This window comes from Nycticebus coucang, chromosome 3 (genome assembly GCF_027406575.1).
Source record: "Nycticebus coucang isolate mNycCou1 chromosome 3, mNycCou1.pri, whole genome shotgun sequence".
Lineage (NCBI taxonomy): Eukaryota > Metazoa > Chordata > Mammalia > Primates > Lorisidae > Nycticebus > Nycticebus coucang.
Window position 1 is genome coordinate 87,597,624 of NC_069782.1, and position 12,012 is coordinate 87,609,635.

The 12,012-nt window shown below is 50.7% G+C and overlaps 1 protein-coding gene across 1 annotated transcript; it reads right to left on the reverse strand.

Annotated features, from left to right (window-relative positions):
* Window positions 1–389: 389 nt before the first annotated feature.
* On the reverse strand, window positions 390–11,725 carry SFTPD (surfactant protein D). The gene is made up of 8 exons (XM_053584849.1): window positions 11,663–11,725; window positions 9,178–9,376; window positions 4,973–5,089; window positions 4,593–4,709; window positions 4,164–4,280; window positions 3,618–3,734; window positions 2,908–2,991; window positions 390–861 (listed from the first exon to the last, which is right to left on the reverse strand). The coding sequence occupies exons 2-8, from the start codon at window positions 9,371–9,373 to the stop codon at window positions 485–487; spliced, it is 1,125 nt and encodes a 374-aa protein (XP_053440824.1). The 5' UTR covers window positions 9,374–9,376; window positions 11,663–11,725; the 3' UTR covers window positions 390–484.
* Window positions 11,726–12,012: the final 287 nt, after the last annotated feature.

A 12,012-nucleotide genomic window follows, 5' to 3' on the forward strand; every position in this document is an offset into this window, starting at 1 on the left:
CCACCATTAAGTGGTCAAGTAGAGGAAGAGGAACAAGCAAAAGAGACTGATAAGGAGAATCCAGAAGGATAAGAGTCCAAGCAGGCAAGAATGGTGTTCTGGAAGCCAAGAGTAGAAAGTGTTTGTAAGAGGAGGAAGTGATTGGTAGGGTCAAATTCACCAATAGTTTGAGAAGAGAAACTGAAAAGGAGTCATTGGCTTTGGGGACAGGGAAGCATTAGATACCTACTTTTATCCCTTGCAGGAGACAAAAGCCTTTGCAGACCAGCCCCTTCATCCCCTGGCAGGTCTTCCAGTGTGTGAAAGCAGTCATGTTTTACTCTGAGAAGTGTTTGGTGGTAGCCCAAACTTTTGGCTCTGTTCTGTAGAGAAGCCCCAGCCAGCAGAGGTGGTCACCTTTTTATTAGGATGTCAGCAGCTCTCAGGTCCGGGCACTGACTTGCTTGCCAGCCTACTGGGCCAAGCACCACCCTACCCAAGTGGCTCAGAACTCGCAGACCACAAGACGCTGCTCTCCACAAGACTTGTCATTCCACTTGCCGTTGGTGTAGATCTCCACACAGTTCTCTGCCTCGCCATTGTTGTTGGGTTCCCCTGGGGCCCAGTTGGAATAGACCAGGCCCTCCCCTGTGGGGTAGGTGAACTTTCCCTCTGTCTTGGTGTCAGTCATGCTCAGGAAAGCACTTTTGTTCTGGTCTATGACCAGCTGTTGCAAGGCAGTGTTCTCAGCCTCAGAGCGTGGGGATGCCAACTGTCCACCAGCATGTATGCACATCTGCTGTGCTTCCTCAAAAGGTTTTTCAAGGCCTACTGTCTTGAAGATCTTTTCCCCTACACTTCGGCCATTGGGGAAGAGCTCAGCTAGGAGAAGAGGAGATTCAGGTTGGGCTGTGGCTGCACCTGGTCAGAGCTCAGAGACTCAGACACCTCTGTGCTCCAACCTGTGCTTCTCAGACCTCCCATATGGGGTGTCAGGGCACCAGAGAGAATGCAAGTGAGATACTAAGTTCCAGAGCATCCCCAGCTCCCTTATAAGGTGGTACCATTGTTCCCCATTTACAGATGAGAGCGTTAGAGCTCAGAGAGGTTCAGTAAGAGGTCTAAAGTCATGCAACCATCAAATATGCATGTAGGGATTAAACTTCCTGATGTCAAAGCTCAGACATTTCTATTTCAGCTCAAAGTGTATGCCAGAATCCATTTCTCAATTACTATGTAAAATTAAGCAACTTTTCTCAGGTTGATAACCATTTAGTCTGGGCCAGTATTTGAGAGTGTAGAAAACACAATACAGCCAGCCACTGTCATCCCTGCATAAGAAGCAGGGTCTGTGCTATATGATGGGGTGGGGGAAAAGAGGATAGGGTGGGATATCTGAGGGCTGTCATGTGCTAATCTCTGCTCATGGCCTACTGGCATGCACTTGGGTGATGCCCCAGGCAGATGGGGGAGATGCCAGGGAGGGGAGGAGGGCAAGGGGTGCATGGGAGGCAGGGGGTGGGGTTTGCACTGGAGAGAGCCTTGAATGGGAGCCAGAAGACCAAGCATTCATACCCACCCTGGCAATGACTGACTGAGTGGACAAGGGAAAATCACTTTCCTCATCAGGATTCCAATTCCTCATTTCTAAAGTGAAGCCTCACTTTATAAAACATCACTTATGTCACACGTCAGGTATCTCTTTATTCCAGTTCATCTCCATCCTTGTGGCTTATGGGCCTAAGGATGGATATCTGCCAAGGACATTGGTCCCTCGGACTCCAGATAGGTCTGTGCCCTTGGACTTCTTGGGATAGCCAGGCTATACCCTGGCCCACTGGTCTTCACCTCTGAGCATTTCTAACAAGGGCTCAGAGGAAAGATTCTCCATGGGCTCAGGATGACAGGCAGAGCATCCCTGGACAAGGTCACTGCAAGAGTTCATGTGCTATTCCTGGGTTTATGTTCCACACACCTAGGCAGGTATGCTTGTGGATATCCTTGTCCATCCATTCAAAGGCACCTGGGAATACCTAGGGTCAGTCTGGATGTGTGCTACATTCATGTGTGCTTGTAGATCTGAGCTCATGTGTATAGATGGGTTTGGAGTGAGTGGTGGTATTTAAATAGTGGGTACATATGCCATGTTCTTTGTGTCTGCGAGTGAGTGCATACACAAACATGTTTGTGGAGAGAGGAAAACACACCAAATGCTTAAAACTTTCATCTCTGAGTCTGGGTTCTTAGGAGCCAACCCTACCTATGTCTTATTCTATTAGGCCCCTTTATGCTCTACTTATTCAGTTAACTTCCTTTTTGGTTCACTGACATTTTCCTGAAGGCCGTGGACTCATAGCAGATGTCAGGAAGGGCAGAGGAAGAGCAGGAGCAGTTGGGGACCAAGGTGTAAATGGTGCATATGCTCCTAGAAGCCTCTGACTCCTCAGCATTCCAGAGTTAGGGCAGAATCTCTGCTCTAAACACCTTGGGAGTGGCAGACAGAGCCCAGCACTGGCAGAAGCCCCGATGCGGCTTGCCCGCTATGTGACCCAAGAGCATCTAAGGTAGGATATTCGATGACCACACACCAAGGTCAACCCCTCATCCAGAGAAGTATCCTAGCCCCAGTTCCTAGGGAAGGTCCTGAATTCTGCGCTGCCCCAGGCTGGGCAGCAATGGATCTGATTCTAGGTTTGGGGATGTACCTGCCCAGTTCTGGCCCCACCCATACCATCCTGAGCCCACTCCCTGTTGTAGTCCCAGGTCTAGCCCTAGACTCGGTCCCAGCTTGTTCCCATCCAAGACCTGGGGCCAGGCTCAGCCTCAGGCTCTACCGAAGGCTAGCCCCAGCCCAACCCCAAAGCAAGGCCCAGACCCAGTCTGGGGCCCAAGGTCAGTGGCTGTCCCAGGTCCAGATCTAAGACTCACCTTTCTTATATTGAGAGAATGTGGCTTGCAGGTGCTGCATCTGTCCCTGTAAGGCCTCCACCTGCTTCCTCAGAGCAGTGACATCTGCAGGGGAAAGAAATGACTGAGTGAAGACTTGTCCAGACAACCTAGGAAGAGCTCAGAGTCTGGGTCTCCAGGGAATGATGTCCAGCTGGACACATTTGGGGGTGGAGGTAAGGAGCGGAGCTGGCCCCCAGCAAGCTCACATCTGCCGACTCAGTCAGCCCCTGCTCCTCAGGGTGTCTTACATTCTATTGTGTATAAACTCATCTCTATACCTCACTGGCGTCAAAACAGATGACATTTTGACTCCAAATTCTGGGAATATAATGGCATGTCCACTTTGGGGGGTTGGGGGTAGTAGAACAAAAACACACATTGCTCATGTGTTTCCCATCCATTGGGTTCTTTGATGATCAAACCTATCCTATGAATGAGGAAGGCGGCTGTGGTTTTCGGAATGGTCAGATGGAGAAGCTGCTTGGGTTTGCCTTGCCATGAGCACTAGGTGGCTGAGACCAGAACCCAACACTCCTGCCTTCCAGCCTGTCAGCCTTTCCTGAGTTCTGTCCCTCACCTGTCATTAATGGGGCCCACATCCCAGAGGACAGGCCTCTGAGCTGAAGAGGACCTCCTCTTTTTCCACATGCCGTGGTGGGGGTTTCCAGGGCCAGGAGCTGCTACCTTACCTGGAAGGCCCCTTTCTCCCTTGGCTCCTTTCTCTCCAGGAACTCCTCTGTCCCCCTTCAGTCCCAGGGGTCCCCTGGCACCTGGAGTTCCCTGTGCACCCACAGCTCCAGGAGGCCCTGGGGTCAAAGAAGGGATGGCTGAGCTGTGCACCCACTTTCTAGCATTTTCACCTTTCCTGACTGCCCAGTGATACACTCTCCCTATAGACAGATTGCTCCCAGAGCCCGGTAACATCCCCTCTCTGTCCACAGAACCTCCCATCCCCCAGCAAACATCCCCCAGCAAACAGCACCCCCTGGGTACAACTGTCTCCATCACCCAACTCCTAACCTTCCCTATATGCAGACTGTCCTAACTGCTTAGCACTGCACTCTTTTTAAATAAAAACAGTCCCCAAAATTCACCCTCCCTGGATATGTACCCTCCCTGTTGTCCAGCAATACCAGTTCTGACACTACCGGTGCAGATGGAAGATGTAGGCATTGGCAGCCCCAAGTGGGCACAGAACTAGGTCTAGCCCAGCACCACCTCTTTCCATTGCTCACCTGCTGCCCCTGCATTTCCAGGGGCTCCACGGTCACCAGGGGCACCTCTCTCTCCCTTAGACCCTGGAAGGCCTCTTGTCCCTGCAGAGCCCTGCACGCCCGGGGCACCTACTTCTCCTAAAGAAGGAACACACAGGAATAAAGGCAGCTGAGGGTGTGTTGGGGAGGGATGACTCTCTCAGTGGTGAAGGTCTTTTATCCACAACTCCAAGGTCTGAAAGAAAAGTGAGGAGATTGCTCCTTGCTTCCTGGGGTTCCTCTGTAGAGGGTAGACTACAGAGGAAGTAGTGGGGGGAGTGTGCATGGCAACCAGCCTTGATGGTTTGGGCTCTTCCCGGCACTCTGAGCAGGCCTCAGGTCACATCATGGACAGCTGCTGTCATTTCTCCTCCCCACCCCTCTCAGACTGGCCATACACTATCCACCTACCTTTGGGCCCAGCCTCTCCTTTTGGGCCTGGGTTGCCTTGAGGGCCTATGTTCCCCTGCTTCCCCGGGGAGCCTTCTCTCCCTGCTGGACCAGGCACACCTGGAAGTCCTTGAGGTCCTGAGGAAAAGGACAGTCCAGTCCAGTCAGTGACACTGCATCCTCTGGCAGGGGGAGTGCACAATAAGCTGAGGGTAAGAACAGAGATTGAAAGGTACCATTGTCCTACTGCCCAATAGTAGGCACCATCTGGCCTGAAATAGCCCAGTGCCACCTGCAGAATGACCTTTTTCCTTCTTCTTGGGATGAGCTCTGGGCCTGCCTGTTGGGAAACCTGGCAAAGCACCACCTGGGACATCTGAGTTCCATGCCCAGCTGCTCACCACGTGGTCCAGAGTCTCCCTTTGGTCCAGGTCCTCCAGCACAGCCATCGTCCCCTTTGGGCCCAACTGGGCCAGGTGGTCCCAGCATCCCTTCTTGCCCCGCAGCTCCTGGCAAACCTGTAGCCACAGAAGAAATAGACAAAGCCTGGCTCTGGGTCTTGAGGGAACCCCTTGCCTGCAGGGTCCAGTCCCTGAAATTCCTTCACAATTCTGCAAGAGCAGAGACATTCTACCTTTGCACACTCTGGTCCAGTGGTGGTCCAGGAATCAGCACACCCATTTACAGGTGAGGAAACAGCATTTCCAGAGTGGGGGGAGGGTGCAGGCCCATCTAACTTCCCACACAGTGCTCCTTCCCTGCTCCAGAGCCACAGCGTGGACATCAGGCAACCTGAGGCTTTCCTCTTATCTATCAGGGGAGCAACATTTACAGTAGAAGGGACACCAGACAAGTGATGCTAACTCATTCATTCAGAGACTTGTCCATTCACTCACGCGTTTGTTCACTAAGAATCCAACCATGCAGCGCCTACTTTATGCTTAACACCAGGCTGGATGCAGTGTTAGCATCCAGTTCTGCTCTACAAAGGACTCAGGATAAACTCTGAGACCAGTGACAGATGAGAAAGACAATTAAGTGAGACGTCCCTCATCTCGTTATAGCTCATACGCACATACTCAGGACCATCTTCCCCAAGAAGGAAGTAGGACTTAAAGGATGAGAGAATTTAGAAAGACTTGCAGAAGGAAAGTGACATTTCAGACTTGGGAATCATGCTGTCAGGACGGGAGAGGCCAGGCCTTCCTGAGGCAAGAGTGTGGCTGTAGAAGAAGTGACCAAATTTGCCTGGTGGTTAGCAGACTCTGTGCTGACATCCTAGCAGCACCACCACCACCTGGAGACATCTGAATTTCATTCATCCCCAGTGGGATTCCATGCCTGTGTCCTGCTGTTGTTTACAGTCAACACCAGGGATGAAATAGAAGCAGAGAGTGTTATAGGACAGGCCTTATATCCCACAGCTGCAGACTGAGCCTCATGTGGGCTTCGCCTTGGCCAGGCTAGCAGCAGGCAGATGGGATGAGAGAAAAAAGTCACTGTCTAGAACGGACCGTTAGAGGCTGCCTGTTCTTTGCACACAAACCATAGAGGACAGGAGAGTTCTGCAGTGGGGAAGGGGTGCCACCCTTAACAGCAGAGCTCATGCCTTCCAAAGTACTCATTTTGTATTCTGGTATCCCCAGAGACCTGGTTCTTGATCCTAGTGTCACCTGAAATGAAGCTTCATGGCCCAGCATTTTGGCTGCCTTGGCTACTAAAATTCCTCTCCCCTACGTCTTGCATTCACTCATTCATTCCACAAATATTTACTGCCCTTTTCTACATTCTGGGCACCATTCTAAATGATGGGGATAAGTTGTGAACAAGGCAAACAAAGAATCCCTTCCTCCTGGAGCTTCAACTCTACTGCATGGAAATAGTAGGAAATGAAAATGTACACCATATGACATATATTTGATAATACTGAGTGCCTCTTAGAAAAAACAAAACACAGAGTGTGTTGGGTGGTAGCATCTGTTTTAAGTAGAATCTGGTAAGGGACACCTCATTGAGAAGGCAGCCTGTGAGCAAAGCCCCAAGAGAAGAGAAGAGTGAGTCACAGGGATGTCCATGAGAAGAGCAAATGATGAGGCTCTAAGAAGGGAAAAACCAAGTATGGTCGGGGACCAGCAAGAACTAGGATGTTGGAGCCAAGTGGCCTGGGGCCCTGAAGTCAGGGGAGCAGGCAGAGATGGAGAATGGACTTGCTGGACCGTGGACTGCTGTGAGGTGTATGGTTTTATCCCAGGGAGGAGGGCAGCCCTGCAGGAGCTCTGCTGCTGAGTCCATCTGGGCAGGAAGGAATAAAGAGTTTCCTCCCAAAGGCAGGATCTGGGTCTTACTTGCCTCCTTATATCTGGGGCATCACCACCATGACCCCAGGTGTTACAAGAAGAATCATTTATAACTAGAATAGACAATGATCATATACAAATTAAAATAGTACAATCACGCAAAGGCAGGGAAAGCAAGATAAACAGAAAAGTAAGAAATTATGCCAGCCTTCCCTTTGCCTTGAGCAGTTAGCAAAAAAATGCAAACCTTGTTATCTCTGGAAAGAGGAAGAAGCAAACAACTTCACAACCATGCTGAGACCAGCTCTTTTATAATGAGTTAAACTTTGTATTGTTTAGTCTGGACATGCTTTTGACTGTTATCAACAAAAGGCAGAGCAATTGAATTGTTGTTGAAAATGTCTCAAATAATCAGAACTTACCTAAGCATGAAAAACTGCAAACATAAAGGAAAGATCTGTACATCTAAGTAAATGATTGTAACTCTCCCACTAACTCAAAATAACTCTTGTGTATGACGCCCCCTGCCTGTAAGAAAAAGTGTATAAATACTTGCATGCTTTCACAGTGAAATTACAGCTGCATACTTTAACCCGTAGTGTGTCAGACTGTCATTCCTTCGCCGATCTCTCAACCTTCCTCGTTCCTTCTCCCTGCTTTCCCTCGGACTGAAGCCCACCGACAGGGTGGTCCGCAGCACCCAGGTCCACCCTCCACCCTTGATCAATGGTCTCTTTTCTCAGGCCCCAATTTTTCTTTTAGCAACTTCTGGGGACTACATGCTTCCAAATCTGCAGGGACGGCTGTCACCAGTGTGCAGACTTTGCCCACACAGATGTCCTTGGGTCAGGATTCTGAGGATGCCCAAGCTCCCTAGGACATTCTGAGGCCCATAGTGGCCAAGTGACTGGAATTGAAGGCCATAGAGGAGCCTCATCCTGCACTGTCCTCTGAGTACCAACCCAAAGCCAGGCCTGGGGTGTGCACGGGGTCAAGCACAGGCACAAAAGAGGGAGGTCTCAGCCACATTCCATGCAGCCAGCTCTGAGGCCTGAGGTGGGAAAAGCCCCCTGGGAGTGGGAACCCTCAAAGAGAACTGGTGTGGTGAACCCCATGCCTCTTCTGAGTTCACCCCTGGGCGACCCTCCCAGGCCCTTTCGCATTGGGAGGTGCTGTCAGTCAGGGGCAGACAGATACTCACTTGCCCCTAACCGCACGAAAGGCCTAGGGATACTGCGTATTCTTTCCGGATTAAATGTCATTAGTTTCCTTCTTCCTCAAACAAAGAAACTCCAGAAAGCTGAAGCCATATTTGATGCCTATGAAGCCCTCGCCTGTACCTTGGTGGCCCCTTGGTTCATGTTGCTGGTTAATTAAATTCTCCCTTCTTACTAGTAAGACCCAGGTCCTCTCACCCTGAGTGAGGGGCAGTATCTCCAATGATAATTGCCTTACTCATCTGTACCTCTGGTAACCTTAAGAGAATTCACCTATTTGGTACAATAGGAAGATGCAACTTGGTCCTGAAGACTCAATAAAAATCAAGCTGCAGCTCAATTATTTGTCACTCGTGATAGATATTACTCCTATTTGCAGATAAGCAAATTAGGATATAGTGTCACTGGGTGGCTTGTCCTGGGGTTCCCGTGTGGAGGTGGAACTAGCAATTAAGCCCAGACCTGCCTAATGCAAATGCCCATGTCCTTTCCACTTTCCAGAAGGGTAGCTGGTTAGCCTCTCTGCATCAGTTTTCTTACCTGTCAAAGGAAGCTAATATGTCCCTTGTGAGACTTTTGGGTAGATTAAATGAACTACTCAAGTGACTGCCCAAGCTCCTCGTGTCATGTATTAGGGCAAATCCTTTTGATTAGGCCTGAGTTTGGGGCCTTGGAACTTCATCTTTTCCCACCTTTCGTGGTGTATGGTTTAACTAAATATTAAAAATATTTAATACCCTTCATAACCATCGTTTAATCAGAATGATTAATTGCTGACTGTTGGCACAGGATTGTAGAAGGCCCCAAATGTCAGTAATTTATCTACTATTTGCCTGTTCTTGGGATGGGAGATATCTCAGGACCCAGGGGAGAGATCAGGGCAGTTGGGTGAGTGAGGGAGGCATATGGGGCTCAGCACAGCCATTGGTGTGCTGGTGGAGTAGAGTGAACTGAAGGTTGGAGGAAACGGCACCCCTTTCCTTCACCCAGCAGGAAGAAGCCCATCTTCAAGCCTTCCATAGCTGAGTATTCAGAGTTGCCAGGTTGGTTACAATCTCAGTGCCCACCCAGACCCACAAGCCCCTGGTCTACCTGGATCCCCCTTCTCTCCCCGAGCGCCATCTCTCCCATCCCGTCCATCGCGACCAGGCAGGCCATTTTCCACTGGGCCACACATGACCAGGGTGCAAGCATTGGCCACTGCTGTGTGGGAATAGGTCTTCATTTCTGCTTCTAGGTATCCTAGAGGCTGTGCAAGCAGGACCAGCACTGAAAGAAGGAGCAGCATGGCCTGGGGAAATGAACAGAGAGAAAAGACATGCTCTTGGCTCAAGGACACGGGTTGGACTTGGCCCAGTTCCTGGAGGTCAGGGGACGTTCCCATTCCCACCTTCTCTCTTTCCTACTATGGGATCCAGAGCAGCAGAACTCCAAAAGCAGTTACGGACAGGGTGGGCACATGGTCTGGCATTGGAGGGCAGGAGTTACCCAGCTGCAACTCTGATATAGGTTGACACCACAGCCCCCTACTCCCAAATGACCCATGTGGTCTTTTCTTGCACCTTTCCGTGGGCACTACCTTTGGCCTGGTGGTGGTAGCATTCCTCACTGAGGCTGTCTGTCTTCACAGCAGGAAGGATTCAGTGAGTGTCTCGGGGAGAACGCTACCCCTCCCGGACCTCCTTCTCCCTGCCTGTACCATTGCAGCAGCTGGCTTTGCTCAAAGGGAGCCTATTTCTTCTCACTTGTTGCCTTGTGTGGACGAGCACTGGTACCCACATGCTGGTCTGAAAATGAGCCAGAATCCTAAATGCTCATTGATGTCTGTCTTGAGCATGGACATTCCTGGACCAGATGCTCCTTCCGTGAGAAAATTCCCAGAGGAAACCCAGGTGAAAATTTAGCATCAGAGATACCAAACCAGCAGCCGGAGAGACCCTGAGACACCTGCAGTTCTTTTCGGACTGCCTGAGAGTGCTCAGAAAAGAGATCTTATGGGGGAAGGGGACATGCCAGGCAGGCTCAGTGGGGTGGAAGTCTAGCCTGGGGGGAAGGGAGAGAAGCTATCCAATTGCACATCCAGTTACCATCCAAGAGGGTCACAGGTACTGAGGTCAGATTGGATATAGGACCCAGGGTGGGTCACTCCCTGTGTTGACCATCTTTCTTTTCAAAGAGTAGCTGGAAAGTTATGAGTAAAAAGAGCTTGTCAGAAATGCAGAGGCTGGGAACAAAGCCAGAGGGCCCTGTGCAGAGAAGAAGGGCGTCCCCAGGCCAGGTCGGGTGGTGGTAGGGGAGGGGCTTCCTGACTAGAGTGCCCTCTTCCCCACTGCTGGTGCTTCTGGGCTATGGATAACCCCTACTTTGTACTGGCCTCTTTCACTTTTGAACTCGCCACTTCCCCAGGTCTCCTGGGAGTCTCTAGAACACCTAGGTGAGCTTACAGCATGCAGTAGCTACCTAGAATCTCTTGTTCCGACAGAGGCTTGGTCATGAGCCCTGAGGGCCAGACCCAGGCCAGAGCAACCCCATGGCCCTGCCTAATTCTGGGGAAGAATGAAAGGCAATAGAATAGGCACGCTGCCTACCAGCCTGAGGTGGCACAGAAGGCACCACCACCCACTGCAACATGCAGGACCTTAGAGAGAGCAGACTCTCAGGTCTTCAGACCCAGGATTCAGACGGGGCATCTTAGCTGGGGCAGGATTCAGTGGGCGGAAGCCCAGCCCCAGCAACTCATGCGGTGTCCACTTGACACTAAGCTATCAGAGTAAAATCTTACTGAGCATTGGGAAATCAGAGACCTAATCCAGTAAATACTTTTTTAAAGTAAATACTTAAGTAAATACTTATGAGAGAAGCTGATTTGTTCGTGTTCCACAAGCAGCTGGCACCAGGAGGGTTTAGAAGCCAGGTCTGTGCACACCTGGCCTGTCTCCCCACCTTCCTTCTTTCTGAAGCAGTCAGGGAAGGAGCTGGGAGAGAAGGTGGAATCTCATTTTCTTTTCCTTCTTTCTTTCTCTTTTTTTGAGACAGAGTCTCCCATGGCATCACACCTCACAACAACCTCAGACTCTTGGGCTCAAGCGATTCTCTTGCCTCAGCCTCCCAAGTAGCTGGGACTACAGGTGCCCACCACAACGCCTTTCTATTTTAGAGCAGAGGTCTCACTTTGGCTCAGGCTGGTCTCGAACCTGTGAGCTCAGGCAATCACCTGCCTCAGCCTCCCAGAGTGCTAGGATTACAGGAGAGAGCCACCGCGCCCAGCTCAGAATCTCATTTTCTACCAGAGGCTTCCACACAGAGGTGTTTGGGGTCTGGCAAGTAGGTACCACATCCCACTCTTCCACCCCCACAACCCCGGCTCAGAAAGCCAATCTCCCACAGAACTATGGGGCAGAAGAGCATCATATTACCCCACCACATTCCCCACGCCCACGTCCTCACTGCCTAAGCCTGAACAGCTACGCACACCTTTTCTTCCCCCAGATTGGTGAGATGAATTGCTCAGGTGGGAAAGGGGATATTCACAGGATGTGGGGAAAATAAAATGAGAAGCAAGAACAGACACACTCACAGGTTGCTTCTGCTAGGCCAGGAGCTCCAGAAAAACTAGGCTTTGTGGGGCAGGCACCCACTATTTATGCCTGCCTTGTAACCGGAGCCACCCAGCCCCAGCCTTCTGAGAACTTCCTTCAAGAAGTGGGGCAATTTTTCTCTTTATGACTCACTCACCCTTATCCCCACCTGCCTTCTGGAAATCTGCCACTGATCTACATAACACTATGAATATCTGTCACCTCAGAGTTTGTGAAACACTCTAAGGCCCTGATCTGGTCTGCACCTCCCTGCAGCCCCATGAGTTAAGTGGCATCATCACTGTCTATATTTTACAGATGTCCAGGAATCAGAGGTCCAGAGACTAGC

Excerpts from the sequence above, each read along its gene's own strand:
- SFTPD (XM_053584849.1), bottom strand. The coding sequence starts at position 9,373 with ATGCTGCTCCTTCTTTCAGTGCTGGTCCTGCTTGCACAGCCTCTAGGA. Across the intron at positions 3,735-4,163 it reads TGGAAATGCAGGGGCAGCAG|GGCCTCCTGGAGCTGTGGGT; the intron begins GTGAGCAATGGA and ends CTTTGACCCCAG. Across the intron at positions 2,992-3,617 it reads GGGAGAAAGGGGCCTTCCAG|ATGTCACTGCTCTGAGGAAG; the intron begins GTAAGGTAGCAG and ends TTTCCCCTGCAG.